The following is an 18740-nucleotide window of genomic DNA, read 5'->3' as shown; positions in this document are numbered from 1 at the left end:
TAGGGCTTTCTGCAGCCCTTATGGGCCTTCACTGGGAGTGGATGGCTCTGTGGAGACGGGCGACTGTTAGACGTTGCCTCTACGCTGATCTTGGGCCTTAGGCTCTCGGTGATTGCTCTGCCATAAAGTCTTTAAGGGGTAGACGGTTATTCAGTTGGGGTGGGTGTAACGGCCCAGGGGGGGGATTGGTTTTGTTTTGAGTTTAGCTGGGGGATTCTCCTGTCTTAAGGTCATTATATTCTTGGCCCCTTTAGTAGATATAGAAATTTGATCTTGGTCGGTATTGGCGGAGTATGTTACGGTGCTCTCTGCCTTAGCTGTTATTGTTAGTATTTAGGGTGTTTTCTTGTTTGGGAACCAGGTATGCTGCTAGTTGTAGGTGGTATACGGGGTGGGGGTGGGGGTTACTTTAGACTGTTAGTATTGATGTGTTTTTATCTTTTGCTGTGCAATGTGCTTATTTCTGCTAGGTCTATGTTGCAACTAATTGCGGGCATATCTTCTTTGATGTTCACTGGCGTTGGCTGGCCGCGGGCGCTCTGCAATATTACAACTATGCTCTGCTATGGCTTTGGTTAAGTTACTGTCGTGGAACGTGCGGGGGATCAATGACAAAATTAAACGCTCCTTGATCCTTCGACAGATTAAGCTTTATGCTTCGGATATTATTTGCCTGATGGAAACCCACTTACTGGGTACCAAGATTATGTCCCTTAAAAAACCATGGGTGGGCTGGGCTTACCATTCTATGTATACTGCAGCGTCCCGGGGAGTGTCGATCCTAATTAGGAAGTCTGTCCCCTTTGCGCTTGATTCTGTGCAAACGGATCAATGGGGTAGATATGTATTTCTTAAGTGCAGAATTAACTCCGTCCCCTTGTTATTGCTGGCTGTGTATGTGCCCCCTCCATACTCGCACGACGTTCTTAAAAAGGCGTCTGCCTTTATGGCCGCTTCCCCTGGGATAACTGTTATCTGTATGGGGGACTTCAACAACGTTTTAAATCACGAGTTGGATAGGTTGTCCGGGGCGTCCTCCAATCCACGGCCCAAGCATTCCCCATTTGCAGATACTGTTTCGGAGTTGGGTCTGATTGACCCCTGGAGATTGAGGAATCCTGATTTGAGGCAATACTCATGCTTTTCATGCTCTCACTCTTCCTTCTCTAGGATAGATCTGGCTCTTCTGTCCCGGGAGCTTTTGCCCAAAGTTCAAAGTGTCAAATATGAGACTAGGGGTATCTCGGATCACTCCCCTATATCGTTACATATTGACTTAAACTGTCAGCGAGGCCAAGCAGTGTGGAAATTTAATCCCTTTTGGCTGACGCATATGGGTGAGGGATCCGAATTGGAGGCTAGCTGGTTAGAATTCTTTGTTATGCATGATGACACCTCGGACGTGACTCTGTTATGGGACACTTTCAAGGCTTTCTTGAGAGGAACATTGATTAAACGGGTGGGGAGTCTTAAATCCTCCTTCAAAAAACATGAGTCTGATTTGGAGGCCCGGGTGGTTGCTTCAGAGGTGACGTATGTGCGGGATGGCTTGGACGCCTCTAAGTTGGTGTGGCTCCATGCGCAGGGTGAATGGAAGGATTACCTGTGGGGGAAAACCCAGCATAGACTTCTCTTCTCCTCGCATGTCCAATATGCTACTGGGGATAGACCAGGTTCTTATTTGGCCAATCTTGCAAGGGGTGACCGTTCCTCTCATACTGTAGTGGAGATTTTGGATTCAGCTGGGTCGGTGCTGGACCGCACCCCACAGATCGTGGCGGAATTTGTCTCATACTATCAGGCACTATATAGTTCTAAATTGACCTGTTCCCCAGTAGAACTGTGTGACTACTTGGATGGAGTCCACTTGCCCCATATCTCCAGTGAGGCCAGGGCCCTTCTAGACGCTCCTTTGTCGGTGGAGGAGATTGAGCTTGCGATCTCTGCCTCCCCCGATGGTAAGGCCCCTGGCCTTGATGGCATCCCATCAGAACTGTACAAGAAACATACAAAATTCTTTGCCCCTCGGTTGCTTGAGTTGTTCAGTGAAATTTTTGCCCAAAGTGCGCTTCCCCCGTCTATGGCGGAGGCTTTGATTATAGTGATTCCCAAGCCAGATAAGGACCCCAGGAGGGTTGAATCCTACCGTCCTATTTCCCTGCTGCCCACGGATATTAAAATCCTGGCCAAGGTTCTAGCTTCCAGACTTGGCCGGGTTATCTCTCAAATTATTCACCCTGACCAAACGGGCTTCATGCCGGGCAAGTCCACTGCTGTGAATTTGAGGCGCCTGTTCACTCATTTCCAAGTTTCTCGGGAGGAGGACTGCTCTGCCGTTATAGTCTCCTTAGATGCCGCAAAGGCCTTTGATTCGGTGGAGTGGGCCTTCCTCTGGGAGGCTATGAATAGATTTGGTGTGGGCCCCAACTTTATCAATTATGTTAAATTATTATACTTTCAGCCCATGGCCAGAGTCTCGGTGAACGGGTTTGTTTCGGACTCCTTCCCCCTATCCAGGGGAACGAGGCAGGGCTGCCCTCTGTCCCCGACTCTGTTTGCCATTGCTATTGAGCCACTAGCATGTTTGATTAGGGCAACTCGGGATGTTGTGGGTATTAGGGTTGGCGCAAGAGAGGACAGGATAGCGTTATACGCTGATGACCTGTTGCTCTTTGTGGACGACTACGTTTCCTCCTTACCTAAACTCCTTGACTTAATAACGGACTATGGACGATTCTCCGGGCTCAAAATTAACTGGGATAAATCCACCATTACTCCACTTAGAGGCCCGGTCACGGAAGCCTCAGTGATCCAAACCCCCCTTAAATGGGTAGAGTCTTTCAAATACCTAGGTATATGGGTATCGAATGACCCTTGTACCTATGTTTCCCTTAATATCATGCCGCAGATGAGGTATCTTCGCTCGAAGGTCAGGGTTTGGGGGTCCTTGCCCCTGACTGTTACTGGCAGGGTCAATTTGGTAAAAATGGTATATTTGCCAAAACTCCTTTATGTTCTCCAGCAATCCCCTATATATATTAACTTGAAGACATTTAGACAGATTGACAGTTTGCTCTCTTCTTTAATATGGGCCAGCAGGAGAGCACGGTTGAGACTTGACGTCCTTTCCAGGCCGAAAGTTCTGGGAGGCTTAGCTCTCCCTATATTTCGATTTTATTATTATGCTGCGCAGTTGGTACATATATGGGAGTGGGTGAATGCCCCGGATGCTCTCACTATACACTCACAAATGCTTTTGCAGGTCTACCCTGCCGGCACTCCATTACAGATGCTTCTTTGTGGGAACCCTAACTTGTCCAAGATCCCTATAATAAGACAAGCCGTCCTCATATGGAAACAGGTACATGTCATCCTACTAGGCCAGGGTATTGACCCTGATACTCCTCTGGACAATGCCCTTGGCTTCCCAGAATTGGCTTCACTACAGACTGGGGCGGTGTGGGGGAGGTGGGGAGTGACGTCCCTGGGACACTTATATAACGATGGTATACTGAGGTCCTTCCTGCAGCTTCAACAGGATTACAGTATACCCTCTTCACATTTCTACCGATACCTGCAGCTGCGACATGCACTTAACGCACAATTTCCCGATACTCCTCCAATGATTGCTGACTCCCCGGTCAAGTCTCTCCTACAATCCCTGGGAGGCGGGCATTTGGTGTCCAATATTTATACAAGCATGCTTCGGTCTCACTACTCTGACCCGTTGTCCCTTCTCAGGGACAAGTGGGAATCTGACTTGGGTGCCATATCTGATGAGATCTGGGAGGGTGCGTTATGTTCTCCACGATTATCCACTACCACCACTAGATATCAACAAATCCAACTGTTTATAATACACAGAGTATATATGACGCCGGTGCGTTTGCGACACATAGGGGGTACCAACTCCTCCAGATGTCCTAAGTGCGATAGTCTGGACGCAGACTTTTGGCACATTATCTGGCTATGTCCTAAGGTAGCCGTATTCTGGTCGGGTGTTGCTGACGCCCTGATGTCAACGGGTATTCCCTCGTCTGTATGCTCCCCGACGACATGTGTATTATCTGCTGTGGAGGAGGATGCCCTGGACCCCCCTGCCAAACGATATGTAATTAATCTGTGTGGCCTAGCTAAGGTGTGTATTGCCAGGCTTTGGCTAGCCAAGGATGCGCCCACACTACGGTCCTGGGTCTCACTTGTAAATGATACGGCCTCTCATGAGAAATATGTATACTTAGCTAGGAAAGCGGAGAAAAAATATCAGGACCTGTGGGGTAGATGGCTTGAGTCCCCGCTCTCTGGGACCCGGGGCGTCTGAGCACCCGCTACTGAGGGCTACATGTCCCCTGGCGCCCGCGGTTAGCCATTCCCGTGCCAGTGCTATAGCTCTGTGTTCAGCTCAATATTTATGATGTTGCCATAGACGACCATGTACAGCATAAATTGTTCTGTAAGCTTCATGTTAACATGTGATATTGCTTATAACTTTTCATTTATGTCTCGGATTGTAAGCCTGCACCTGTTTACTGTGATAACTGTGTTAACTGGTCCCTACTGGACATGGGAATCTGCGCATTCCCTGGGTTGGGGATCTGTTGTGGGTTTGTGTTGTTTTTTCTTTGTAATTTTGTTTAATGGAAAACAGAAAATCAATAAAAAAGTATTGAATTAAAAAAAACAAAGGTCTCTATGTACTAAGGAAATAGCACATTTGTATGTACTAAGGAAACAAAGAGGAACAGAGAGTCACAACACATTGAGCGAGAAATCGAAGATGCACACCTCACCACTCCACCCAAAAAAGCCATGTGAATCCCTAGCAAGTAACTCTATAATACCCTGGCATTGGACCCTGAGAACATGCTATTGCTGGGTTGGGTTTGCCATCTGGGGGCGAGGACCGCGGCGGCATGGGGGGGAGGGGCGGTGCGGAGGCGATGCAGAGAGAGGAGATAATCTCCGTGCCGCCTCTCCCTATGCTGTGAACGGGTACCGCGTCGCATCGTCCCGGGGTAACCCGTTCACACGGGTGTAGTACGGCTGACCGACGCCGGGATCCCGGCGGGGAGGGGCGAGTGCAGCAAGCCCCTTGCAGGCTCGCTGCGGGTTCGGCGACCTGCGGTCACCACGGGTTCTATTCCCACTGTATGGATGTCGTGGACTCCCACGAGTGGAAATAGTCCCTGTTGGTCGGCATACCGACCATCGGGATAGTAAGCGGTCGGGATGGTGGAGGAGGTCATGTGACTGTCGGTCACCCGACCGCCGGTCACATGAATACCACCTCGTTCACACTGCCCCGGTGATAACCCTTCTTTATTCCCGGGATGAATTACCGGGTCAGATGACCGGGGAATTCGGCAGTGACCCATTCACACCGCACAGCGACCCGTGTCAACTTATACCGGCAATATACAAGGTTGATACTGGGTTATTTGTGCTGTGTGAACGAGGTATTAGGTAACCACATTTTGAATGATTCATAGATTACGTGATCGTTAAGTGATCGGGTCACCTGATGCCAACTTCAGAAATATTCCAAACTAAACTATCAATTTTCTGTGCTATTTCTGATAATTTTCCACCCATCATGAAACATTTTTTTACATTTATTTTAAAAAAAAAGTGGTTATCAAATGAGCACGGGGCAACTATGTATTGACTGACTATTGAAGTGATAGAACACCCTCCCCGCCAACACAAAGTAATCCACAAATCTCTTGTGAACCTATAAAATAAGAATTGCGCCAGTTGGATGAATTGCCATAATTGTTTGCAGAATCTGTATATACTACCGCTGTGCTGCCCGTGTCTCTTACATTGCGTCTCTTGTTCCCCAGGTGGCCGGCCTCCAGGAGGAAAGGAACAGTTTACTGGCTGAGAACGAGTTCCAGAATGAAAGGCTAAACCAGTTAGATCCCTTTGACGAGTCCAGCACAGTGGTGACAAAGAAATATTTCCAGATACAGCTGGATCAGTTACAGGAGGAGAATTACAGGTACAGATAGATTGGGATGGTGGAGTCCGGTCAGTCGTACGGTGGTCTCACCCGCAGAGTAACGCTTCAGCCTATTTCTCTCTGCAGACTGGAAGCGGCGAAGGATGAATACCGGGCTCACTGCGAGCTGCTGGAGAAACAGCTGATAGAGACGCAGAACAGGAACGACGAGTTGGCTAATGTGGCTGAGGAATCCAGGGCGCTGAAAGATGAGATAGATGTTCTCAGGTATTCCCATTACAGTAGTAATGTGCTGTACACCATTACCAAAAGATGTGCGATGAAATACTCTTCTCCACCAACTGGAAGGTGCAAGGTGCGCCACATTACAGTATAGTACCAGACCAGACCTCCGATAGCTCAAAGCCGGTACAAGACTTTAGTCCTTTTGCGGAGATGAAATTACTGACTGTCCTCCCTCACTCAACACACTGAATACTCATGTTTTCATTGCTCTATAAAACTTTGCACACCAGCGCACCTGCTTCATACTTTTTCCAGCCAATGCCTATCTTCATCTAGTGCAGCTACTCCGCACTCACTCCACCTCACTCCATACTTACACCACCCAATGCCTATCTTCATCCAGTGCAGCTACTCTGCACTCATTCCACCTCACTTCATACTCAAACCACCCAATGCCTATCTTCATCCAGTGCAGCTACTCCGCACTCACTCCACCTATCTCTTCCCGTCAGCCAGTGCACCTACTCTGCACTCACTCCATACTCACACCACCCAATGCCTATCTTCAGCAAGTGCACCTACTCCTCACTCACTTCATACTAAAACCACCCAATGCCTATCTTGATCCAGTACACCTACTCCGCACTCACTCCATCCAACTCCTATCATCGGCCAGTGCACTTACTCCATACTCACACCACCCAATGCCTATCTTCATCCAGTACACCTGCTCCATACATCACCCAAGTCCTCCCATCAGCCTACTCTGCACTTGCTCCATACTCCTTCCACTCAACTCCTTCCATTGGCTGGTACACCTATTCCGTGCTCACAGGACCCAGCTCTTATATTTCGTCTATGCACCTACTCCACACTCACTCCATCCAACTCTTATCTCTGGCCAATGCATCTATTCCATACTCACTCTACTCAACTCCTCCCATCAGCCAGTGCACCTACTCCATACTCACACCAACCAATGCCTATCTTCATCCAGTACACCTACTCTACACTCAATCCATCCAACTCCTCCCATCAGGCAGTGCACCTACTCCATACACAGACCACCCAATTCCTATCTTCATCCAGTACACCTACTCTACACTTACTCCATCCAACTCCTCCCATCAGACAGTGCACCTACTCCATACTCACACCACCCAATGCCTATCTTCATCCAGTACACCTACTCTACACTCAATCCATCCAACTCCTCCCATCAGGCAGTGCACCTACTCCATACACAGACCACCCAATTCCTATCTTCATCCAGTACACCTACTCTACACTTACTCCATCCAACTCCTCCCATCAGACAGTGCACCTACTCCATACTCACACCACCCAATGCCTATCTTCATCCAGTACACCTACTCTACACTCAATCCATCCAACTCCTCCCATCAGGCAGTGCACCTACTCCATACACAGACCACCCAATTCCTATCTTCATCCAGTACACCTACTCTACACTTACTCCATCCAACTCCTCCCATCAGACAGTGCACCTACTCCATACTCACACCACCCAATGCCTATCTTCATCCAGTACACCTACTCTACACTCAATCCATCCAACTCCTCCCATCAGGCAGTGCACCTACTCCATACACAGACCACCCAATTCCTATCTTCATCCAGTACACCTACTCTACACTTACTCCATCCAACTCCTCCCATCAGACAGTGCACCTACTCCATACTCACACCACCCAATGCCTATCTTCATCCAGTACACCTACTCTACACTCAATCCATCCAACTCCTCCCATCAGGCAGTGCACCTACTCCATACACAGACCACCCAATTCCTATCTTCATCCAGTACACCTACTCTACACTTACTCCATCCAACTCCTCCCATCAGACAGTGCACCTACTCCATACTCACACCACCCAATGCCTATCTTCATCCAGTACACCTACTCTACACTCAATCCATCCAACTCCTCCCATCAGGCAGTGCACCTACTCCATACACAGACCACCCAATTCCTATCTTCATCCAGTACACCTACTCTACACTTACTCCATCCAACTCCTCCCATCAGACAGTGCACCTACTCCATACTCACACCACCCAATGCCTATCTTCATCCAGTACACCTACTCTACACTCAATCCATCCAACTCCTCCCATCAGGCAGTGCACCTACTCCATACACAGACCACCCAATTCCTATCTTCATCCAGTACACCTGCTCTACACTCACTCCATCCAACTCCTATCATTGGCTACTGCACCTATTTCATACTCACTATAACCAGCTGCTACCATGGTCCACTGCACCTACACCGCACTCACTCCACCAATCTCCTCACTCGGCCAGCGCCTCTCCGGCTGAGTCTCAGGCTCTCTGTGTAATTTGGTCACACATTTAGGTGGCGTGTTGAATGATATCTGGTTGGTGGGAGTTCGGGTTGAACAATCTGGTGTTGATGGGGCTTTTGTACACGTCAGAAGATGGCACCACACACAGAATGATAAGGATCATCTTCCAACTGTATGTACTAATGTTTCCTATAATGATACCGCTGAGTAAGGTATCATTATAGTTATTCCTGTACAAGCTCAGGGGCGTGCAAAGTGTGGTTATGACATTGGGTGGACATTATTGGTGGTATTACCATGACTCTTATGGGGTGTACACACGGTGAGATTTATCCTTGCGATTTTGACTATATAGTCAAAATCGCAAAGAAAGTGTACATAGCAAGGTGTTAGCCACCATGCGATCCCAATGCGCGGTCCCGCGAGGTCCGTTACGCAGTGGCTGTGCAGGCAAGTCAATTTTGACTATCTAGTACTAAAGTATAGTCAAAATCGCACATTGGGCCCAATTCAGGTTGGATCGTAAAATTTGCGATTCGCAATCTGGATGATTATCGATCGACTGCGCGTGCAGCATTCGCATTGCGTACACACTAGCCAAAACAACGACAGAAAACGCGTACACATTGCGATCGCAATGCAGCCCCTGTTTGAGTGACAGGAAGCCGGCGTTTCTGGGCGGAAACCCGACGTTTTCTGGGTGTGTCTGAAAAAACGCAGGCGTGCCCAGGTGTTTTTAAGGAGGGCCTCTGACGTCAGCGATGACCACTTCCAGCCTCTTGTTTAGCAAAAGGACCAACTTGCCTGGCGCAGATAGGAGAAATCTTCGATGTTCCGGTAATTGCGTATGATTTTGCCATCAACCCGCATATTGCGATGCATTCGCAATTCTTACGATGGCCGTTTTTTATCTATTTCGGGGCAGCAACTATTTGATCGCAGAAACTGCTTTTTAGCAGAAACCGCAATCCTTACAGAATCGGGGCCCATAGCCAATATCGCAAGCACTCATAGGGGGTCATTCCGACCCGTTAGCACGCAGCGGTTTGTCGCTGCGGTGCGAACGGGTCTGGAATGCGCATGCGCGGCGGCCGCACTGCGCACGCGCGTCGTTGACCGGTGACAGGGGTCGCCGGAGTACGTTGCGGACAACGAAGAAAGCGGTTGCAGAGGCGACCGCAAGAAGATTGACAGAAAAAAGGCGTTCCTGGGCGTCACCGGACCGTTGCCTGCTGTTTTCGGGGAGTGGTGAAGAAAACGCAGGCGTGTTTAGGAGAACGGAGGGCGGATGTCTGACGTCAAAGCTGAGATCGTCGCACAGGGTAAGTATGTCCAGGGCTGGTCTTGTTCTGCATGAAATTTTTTTAGCTTAGTAGGGCTGCACAAGCGATCGCACCCCTGCTACATAGGCGTGGACTAGTTGATCGCAGCAGCAGCAAAACGTTGCTGGCTGCGATCAACTCGGAATGACCACTATAGTCAATATCGCATAGCCAAAATCTCACCGTGTGTATGCACCTTTAGTCCTAAACTATGACAGAGAGCAGGCAGGGAGCCCTTACACCCTAATCTTCTGCATATTCAGCCAGAGAAAACATAAATCTGTCTACTATAGGATGTCGTAAGAAAAAGGGGTTTGTTAACCGCACAGACTTGAGAACAAATAATAAATATATCTGGGTCAAGGGACAATCTATAAGTATGTAACACTCTACCCCAAATTTTCTGTGTATTGCACTTCTGTGCCTGTGTATTGAATAAGGGCAATGGGGGGTGCTCCCTGAGAGTTGGGTTAAAATTTTTTAAACTTTACCAAAAGAGGTAAACAAGAACTCTCCTATAATGGGGCACTCAAATGGTGTTCAAAATATATATGCTACACCCTTGGATCAATAATAGGGAAAGAAAAGAAGAAAAAAGATAGAGATGGAAAATACTCTATTGAAACTTAACTTTTATTATGTGATTAAAATAGTTTGGAGATAGCACTCTCTTTATCTAAAAAGGCGAAATATAAACACATTACATACAGTACAACATGTAACAAAAATAAAAGGTACAGGTATTGTATAAACTCCAACGGGCCTTAGCCCTCTCAATTACTGGAGAATGATTCTATGAATGACACCATCAAAGATTTAGTCAAGACCTTGTGGCATTTTTCTTGGTTCTGCTGCCTCGTATGTGCTTTTGCATTATATACGTAGGTAAGAGACCCTTACTTGTGCCAGTCTCTATAGTCACAGACAGTGCCAGAGCATCAGCGGAGAGTGTCTCATTCACTTCTACTTTTGGTTGATGACCTGTGGTCAGTGCAGCCAATGAGAGAGCTACTGACACTTAACCTGCTCTGGTGTTGAAGAGAGTACAGAGTGTATAAAAAGGCAGGACTATATATCAGACTTCGTGGTTCTACTGCCACGCATGTGCTATAGCATTATATGCGTGGTGAGAGACCATTACTAATGCTAGTCATTGGAAACATAGATTAGGCCAATCAATATGCACTGTGTCTCATTCGCCTCAGATACTGGCTGATAATACTAAGATCAGTGCAGCTGGCGGCTTTATCCTGTAAAAGCCCTTATCTGATTTTCCATTCGGACAGGGCGGAATTGAGGACTCGTCCTCAGTTTCTCCCTAAGGTGGTTTCAGCGTTTCACCTGAACCAACCTATTGTGGTGCCTGCGGCTACTAGGGACTTGGAGGACTCCAAGTTGCTAAACGTTGTCAGGGCCCTGAAAATATATGTTTCCAGGACGGCTGGAGTCAGAAAATCTAAAAATCGCTGTTTATCCTGTATGCACCCAACAAGCTGGGTGCTCCTGCTTCTAGGCAGACTATTGCTCGTTGGATTTGTAGTACAATTCAGCTTGCACATTCTGTGGCAGGCCTGCCACAGCCAAAAATCTGTAAATGCCCACTCCACAAGGAAGGTGGGCTCATCTTGGGCGGCTGCCCGAGGGGTCTCGGCTTTACAACTTTGCCGAGCAGCTACTTGGTCAGGAGCAAATACGTTTGTAAAATTCTACAAAATTGATACCCTGGCTGAGGAGGACCTGGAGTTCTCTCAATTGGTGCTGCAGAGTCATCCGCACTCTCCCGCCCGTTTGGGAGCTTTGGTATAATCCCCATGGTCCTTACGGAGTCCCCAGCATCCACTTAGGACGTTAGAGAAAATAAAAATTTACTTACCGATAATTCTATTTCTCGTAGTCCGTAGTGGATGCTGGGCGCCCATCCCAAGTGCGGATTGTCTGCAATACTGGTACATAGTTATTGTTACCAAAAAATCGGGTTATTGCTGTAGTGAGCCATCTTTTCTAGAGGCTCCTCTGTTATCATGCTGTTAACTGGGTTCAGATCACAAGTTCTACAGTGTGATTGGTGTGGCTGGTATGAGTCTTACCCGGGATTCAAAATCCTTCCTTATTGTGTACGCTCGTCCGGGCACAGTATCCTAACTGAGGCTTGGAGGAGGGTCATAGGGGGAGGAGCCAGTGCACACCAGATAGTCCTAAAGCTTTCTTTAGATGTGCCCAGTCTCCTGCGGAGCCGCTATTCCCCATGGTCCTTACGGAGTCCCCAGCATCCACTACGGACTACGAGAAATAGAATTATCGGTAAGTAAATTCTTATTTTAATCACATAATAAAAGTTAAGTTTCAATAGAGTATTTTCCATCTCTATCTTTTTTCTTCTTTTCTTTCCCTATTATTGATCCAAGGGTGTAGCATATATATTTTGAACACCATTTGAGTGCCCCATTATAGGAGAGTTCTTGTTTACCTCTTTTGGTAAAGTTTAAAAAAATACTATAGGATGTCCCCAGTATTAGGATATATATAGATACAAATAAAAAGGTTATTTTGAACATAAATATATCTCATATTATCACATTATCCGTACATCAGTGGATTTAGCAAATACAATTCAATTGTTTTTTTTAATGAATGGAAAACTCCGTTGGATTTGTACCTGCTTAGAGTGAGGTGGGATCCAGTGCTTAAAGTGAGGTGGGATCCAGTGCTTAGAGTGAGGTGGGATTCAGTGAGTCCGGTCATGCCGCAAAAGCCTTTTTTTTATCTACTAAAACATGACCTTTTTTCATGATACTTAGGGGTACATTTACTAAAGCTTCTAAAAATGAAAAGTGGCGATGTTGCCCATCGCAGCCAATCAGAATCTGTCTATCATTTTCTAGGCTGCAATAGAGAAATGATAGACAGAATCTGATTGGTTGCTGCGGACAACAACACCACTCTAGTCCATTTTCCCCTCAATGTCTATGTGAAGATGCAGCCAGCGTTATCCCAAGACGCTTATTCCGGCAAACCCACAGTAATATCCCCCTGATACTGTGCATCGGTTGCAGTCGGAGGCACCAGATAAAATAAATACCAGCCAGTAAAATACTCTTCCTCCTTGTAGAGCCACCGCTGACAAGGCCACTAAGCTGGAGTCCACGATGGAATCGTACCGGAAGAAGCTGGAGGACTTCAACGACCTGCGCAGACAAGTGAAGTCCCTGGAGGACACCAACCTAATGTACATGCACAATACAGTGAGCCTGGAGGAGGATCTGAAGAAAGCCAGCGCCGCGCGCACTCAGCTGGAGACTTATAAGCGGCAGGTAGGCGCTTCCTCCGGGGGGCGCTAGTAATGTATTTATACATACAGTGAGCGGAATCCTCGCTTAGGGCTGATTCTGACGCATCTGCCACTTTTCCGTACAGCCGCAGCAGCCTATAGCGAGTATCCGCCTGTTTATGCTAATTATGCGTCCGTCTGTCTGTAGATGGCCGACACGCCCGCTGTGTTATCATTAGTATTGTCACTGACTCATACCACAGGCGGGTTGCAAAAGATCTGTCTGAAACGCGGCGACCCTTATCCATACAAACGCGCCGAATGACCACACAAGTCGGCCTACACCGCCATGACACGAGGCGGAACAGTACTGTGCGATCGCAGGGTAGCTGCCAGGATGCACCCATTTCACAGATGGGGGATATCCAGTTAGGCTCGGGGGCTTGCCGGATTATCGAAGCAGAATCCCCGGAAACAGACCCTTTTTCGTCCGAAAACGAGGCTGTTTCACACGAAAACACACAGGTTTCACTGAACCTGTGTGTTTTCGGGAGAAGGGTTTTTTTTTTACAGGCGATCCACCTGGATAGCCTGTAAAAAAAATGGGCGAAACATCGGAAAAAACTCTGTTTTACCGGGGATAATTGGATATCCCCCCATAGAGTGCTCCGTCGGCAGATTCATCCATCCGTCCTCATTTTCAATCCCCATCCGTTCACATACGCATGGTTTAACTCATGCGCAGTCTCTGATCAGTTTGCAGGTATGCATAGGTCCGTCAGAATCAGCCCCCCAGTGTTCCGGTGGGTTGGGCATGGTATACCGGCGGTCAGAATAGACACTGGCATCCCGATTGCTGGAAATCCTGACAGGGGTGCTGCATCAAACTAACCCTAATGCCCCCCCACAGCCGAACCCTCCCCAGCATACTTGCGTTCAAGATTCCAGCTGTTGGGATTCCGGTGTCGTATTCAGACCGCCGGGATCCCATAAGCCGGCGTGTCAACTACATCCCGTTCAGGTGATACATCAGTAAATGTCAGAGTAATTTGAATTCTGCGGGTTTCTTTATATCTCGGTAAAAAGTCGCAATCCCAGATCTTGGATTTGAGGCATCCTGGCCGATGTAGACAGAAATATGAAGCTCCTGGGAAGAAGGTTTTAGGGCCGTTAGTAAAATGTGTGTAAAGGACAGAAGCTGATTGGGTCACACACGTGGATGTATACAGTAGTAGCTTCTTTGTTTTTGTCTTTAAATGTCACGTTGTGGCCAATGTGAGTGTTTACTGGTGTCCTGTGGAAACAGCGCAGAGGTCACAAAGATCTCATTGGACCTCGTCATGTTCCAGCCATGGTGAAAGTTTGGATGGTAACCATGACACAGATGCATTGATGGTCTTACACTGCCTACAGTTTATATTCGGTCTGGGCACCATGTATGGTTCCCAGTGTAACCACTCAGCTGAACCGCCCATATTCCTGCCATGTGACGTATGCCGGGTTTTCAGCAGCTGTTATACACCGTTATCTAACGCATTGTTCCATGTGTCTGACACTCTCATATATAAAGGTCCAGGATCTACACACTAAGCTTTCCATGGAAACAAAACGAGCTGACACCCTGGCGTATGACATGAGCCGGCTACAGGAGAAGCAGGACGCTCTTGTGAAAGAAAAAGAGGTGACAGCAATAGAGGCCAATACTATTCAGAAACATATGTAACTCTAAATAAGTATACAGTCAACATTCATAACGTCGACACCATAAGATCGACGTGGTCTGAAAATCGACGTTCAGTATGTGGACATGTTCGTATTGTTGACATACAAAGTCAACACTGGCATAATATGGACACATTATTTTAGGGTTAGGCTGCAGTTAGGGTTAGGGGTTAGGCTGTAGTTAGGGTTAGGCTGCAGTGAGGGTTAGGCTGCAGTGAGGGTTACAATGCACAAATATTGGAAAGCTGCTCAATCAGATGTAATATCAGTCAGGTGCTAAAAGGGAGGGGTAATTCTGTGTAAGAAAAAACTATTTGTGTTCCCTAATGCACACTGAGTGAGTAATAATACTACATAATAATCAGATAATACGGAGATCTTAGTTGAGTATATCTGCAGATATAGGGTTAAGCCCCCAGGCCGATCGACAAGGCTTCTCCGTCACTGGGGGTCCCTAATACTAGGTATGGGTCCGGGGTGCAGGACCCCATCATGCCGACACAGGTCGGCTACCCCAGGTCAGCACACAGGTGAAAATTAATAAGGGTTAATAAGAAGCACAGAAGTGCTATATAAGTGAAGTGTGATTAAAATACAAAAATATATACAAAGTGATAGGGAAAATCATGAGTGTTAATAAAGTGTTAGGGTGTGCCGACCTGAAGCCACCCAGCGATACCGACACAGGGGCCACCGCACCCCAAACCCACCCCATAAATAATTACATATTTGTCTGGGTCTAAATGCCCAGTGTAAGGCCACATGATAATGGCTCCTACAGCATCTGAGAGCCAGCTTACCTGGAGACACCCCTGGCTTCCCCAATGGCACTCTGGAGTCAGCAATCCCTCCTAATGCTGACAGCAATCCCTCCTAATGCTGACCCTGTAGTTAGGGTTAGGCTTCAGTGAGGGTTAGGCTTCAGTGAGGGTCAGGCTGCAGTTAGGGTCAGGCTGCAGTTAGGGTCAGGCTGCAGTGAGGGTTACACTGTTGTTATGGTTAATCTGTAGTTGGGGTTAGGCTACAGTTAGGGGTAGACTGTAGTTAGGGTTAGTCTGCAGTTAGGATTAGGGGTTAGGCTGCAGTTAGGGATAGGCTACAGTTAGGGTTAGGCTGCAGTTAGAGTGAGGCTGCAGTGAGGGTTAGACTGTAGTTAGGGTTAGGCTGCAGTTAGGGTTAGACTGCAGTTAGGGATAGGCTGCAGTCAGGGTTAGGCTGCAGTTAGACTGAGGCTGCAGTGAGGGTTAGACTGTAGTTAGGGCTAGGCTGTAGTAAGGGTTAGTTAGGGTTAGGCTGCAGTGACGGTTAGTTAGTTAGTTAGGGTTAGGCTGTAGTGAGGGTTAGTTAGAAAGGGTTAGGCTGCAGTTAGAGTTAGGCTGTAGTGAGGGTTGGTTGGTTGGTTGGTTGGTTAGGGTTAGGCTGTGGTGAGGGTTAGTTAGGGTTAGGCTGCAGTTAGGGTTAAACTGTAATGAGTGTTAGTTAGTGTTAGGCTGCAGATAGGATTAGGCTGTAGTCATGGTTAGTTAGGGTTAGGCTGCAGTTAGGGTTAGGCTGCAGTTAGGTTCAGGCTGCAGTGAGGGTTAGACTGTTGTTATGGTTAATCTGTAGTTGGTTAGGCTACAGTTAGGGGTAGACTGTAGTTAGGGTTAGTCTGCAATTAGGATTAGGGGTTAGGCTGCATATAGGATTAGGCTGTAGTGAGGGTTAGTTAGGGTTAGGCTGCAGTTAGGGTTAGACTGTAATGAGTGTTAGTGTTAGGCTGCAGATAGGATTAGGCTAGTGATGGTTAGTTAGGGTTAGGCTGCAGTTAGGGTTAGACTGTAATGAGTGTTAGTGTTAGGCTGCAGATAGGATTAGGTTGTAGTGAGGGTTAGTTAGGGTTAGGCTGCAGTTAGGATTAGACTGTAATGAGTGTTAGTGTTGGGCTACAGATAGGATTAGGCTGTAGTGAGGGTTAGTTAGGGTTAGGCTGCTGTTAGGGTTAGGCTGTGGTGAGGGTTGGTTGGTTGGTTGGTTGGTTGGTTGGTTGGTTGGGTGGTTGGTTGGTTAGTTAGTTAGGGTTAGGCTGCTGTTAGGGTTAGGCTGTAGTGAGGGTTAATTAGGGTTAGGCTGCAGATAGGATTAGGCTGTAGTGAGGGTTAGTTAGGGTTAGGCTGTAGTGAGAGTTAGTTAGTTAGGATTAGGCTGTAGTGAGAGTTAGTGTTAGGCTGCAGATAGGATTAGGCTGTAGTGAGGGTTAGTTAGGGTTAGGCTGTAGTGAGGGTTAGTTAGTTAGGATTAGGCTGTAGTGAGAGTTAGTTAGGGTTAGGCTGTAGTGAGGGTTAGTTAGTTAGGATTAGGCTGTAGTGAGAGTTAGTGTTAGGCTGCAGATAGGATTGGGCTGTAGTGAGGGTTAGTTAGGGTTAGGCTACAGATAGGATTAGGCTGTAGTGAGGGTTAGTTAGGATTAGGCTGTAGTGAGGGTTAGTTAGTTAGTTAGGGTTAGGCTGTAGTGAGGGTTAATTAGGGTTAGGCTGCAGATAGGATTAGGCTGTAGTGAGAGTTAGTTAGGGTTAGGCTGCAGATAGGATTAGGCTGTAGTGAGGGTTAGTTAGGGTTAGGCTGCAGTTAGGGTTAGACTGTAATGAGTGTTAGTGTTAGGCTGCAGATAGGATTAGGCAGTAGTGATGGTTAGTTAGGGTTAGGCTGCAGTTAGGGTTAGACTGTAATGAGTGTTAGTGTTAGGCTGCAGATAGGATTAGGCAGTAGTGATGGTTAGTTAGGGTTAGGCTGCAGTTAGGATTAGACTGTAATGAGTGTTAGTGTTGGGCTACAGATAGGATTAGGCTGTAGTGAGGGTTAGTTAGGGTTGGGCTGCTGTTAGGGTTAGGCTGTGGTGAGGGTTGGTTGGTTGGGTGGTTGGTTGGTTGGTTGGTTGGTTGGTTAGTTAGTTAGGGTTAGGCTGCTGTTAGGGTTAGGCTGTAGTGAGGGTTAATTAGGGTTAGGCTGCAGATAGGATTAGGCTGTAGTGAGGGTTAGTTAGGGTTAGGCTGTCGTGAGGGTTAGTTAGGGTTAGGCTGCTGTTAGGGTTAGGCTGTAGTGAGGGTTGGTTGGTTAGTTAGTTAGGGTTAGGCTGCTGTTAGGGTTAGGATGTAGTGATGGTTGGTTAGGTAGTTAGGGTTAGGCTGTAGTGAGGGTTAGTTAGGGTTAGGCTGCTGTTAGGGTTAGGCTGTAGTGAGGGTTGGTTAGTTAGTTAGGGTTAGGCTGCAGATAGGATTAGGCTGTAGTGAGAGTTAGTTAGGGTTAGGCTGCTGTTAGGGTTAGGCTGTAGTGAGGGTTAGTTAGTTAGTGTTAGGCTGCAGATAGGATTAGGCTGTAGTGAGGGTTAGTTAGGGTTAGGCTGCTGTTAGGGTTAGGCTGTAGTGAGGGTTGGTTAGTTAGTTAGGGTTAGGCTGCAGATAGGATTAGGCTGTAGTGAGGGTTAGTTAGGGTTAGGCTGCTGTTAGGGTTAGGCTGTAGTGAGGGTTGGTTGGTTGGTTAGTTAGTTAGGGTTAGGCTGCAGATAGGATTAGGCTGTAATGAGGGTTAGTTAGGGTTAGGCTGCTGTTAGGGTTAGGCTGTAGTGAGGGTTGGTTAGTTAGTTAGGGTTAGGCTGCAGATAGGATTAGGCTGTAATGAGGGTTAGTTAGGGTTAGGCTGCTGTTAGGGTTAGGCTGTAGTGAGGGTTGGTTAGTTAGTTAGTTAGTTAGTTAGGGTTAGGCTGCAGATAGGATTAGGCTGTAATGAGGGTTAGTTAGGGTTAGGCTGTCGTGAGGGTTAGTTAGGGTTAGGCTGCTGTTAGGGTTAGGCTGTAGTGAGGGTTGGTTGGTTAGTTAGTTAGGGTTAGGCTGCTGTTAGGGTTAGTTAGAGTTAAGCTGCTATACCCCCAAG

General features: G+C 47.4%; 1 protein-coding gene across 2 annotated transcripts in view; it reads left to right on the top strand.

Annotated features, from left to right (window-relative positions):
• HOOK1 (hook microtubule tethering protein 1) overlaps positions 1–18740 on the top strand; it is a 122745-nt gene that overhangs the window by 55942 nt on the left and 48063 nt on the right. For both annotated transcript variants that reach the window (XM_063939257.1, XM_063939258.1), the window contains exons 9-12: positions 5844–6001; positions 6089–6229; positions 12951–13152; positions 14680–14790. In XM_063939257.1, coding sequence (XP_063795327.1) covers positions 5844–6001; positions 6089–6229; positions 12951–13152; positions 14680–14790 — 612 coding nt within the window. The remainder of the gene's footprint in view (positions 1–5843; positions 6002–6088; positions 6230–12950; positions 13153–14679; positions 14791–18740) is intronic.

The sequence above is a fragment of the Pseudophryne corroboree genome, chromosome 9, assembly GCF_028390025.1.
Source record: "Pseudophryne corroboree isolate aPseCor3 chromosome 9, aPseCor3.hap2, whole genome shotgun sequence".
Classification (NCBI taxonomy): domain Eukaryota; kingdom Metazoa; phylum Chordata; class Amphibia; order Anura; family Myobatrachidae; genus Pseudophryne; species Pseudophryne corroboree.
This window is presented reverse-complemented; position numbering and strand designations above follow the sequence as displayed.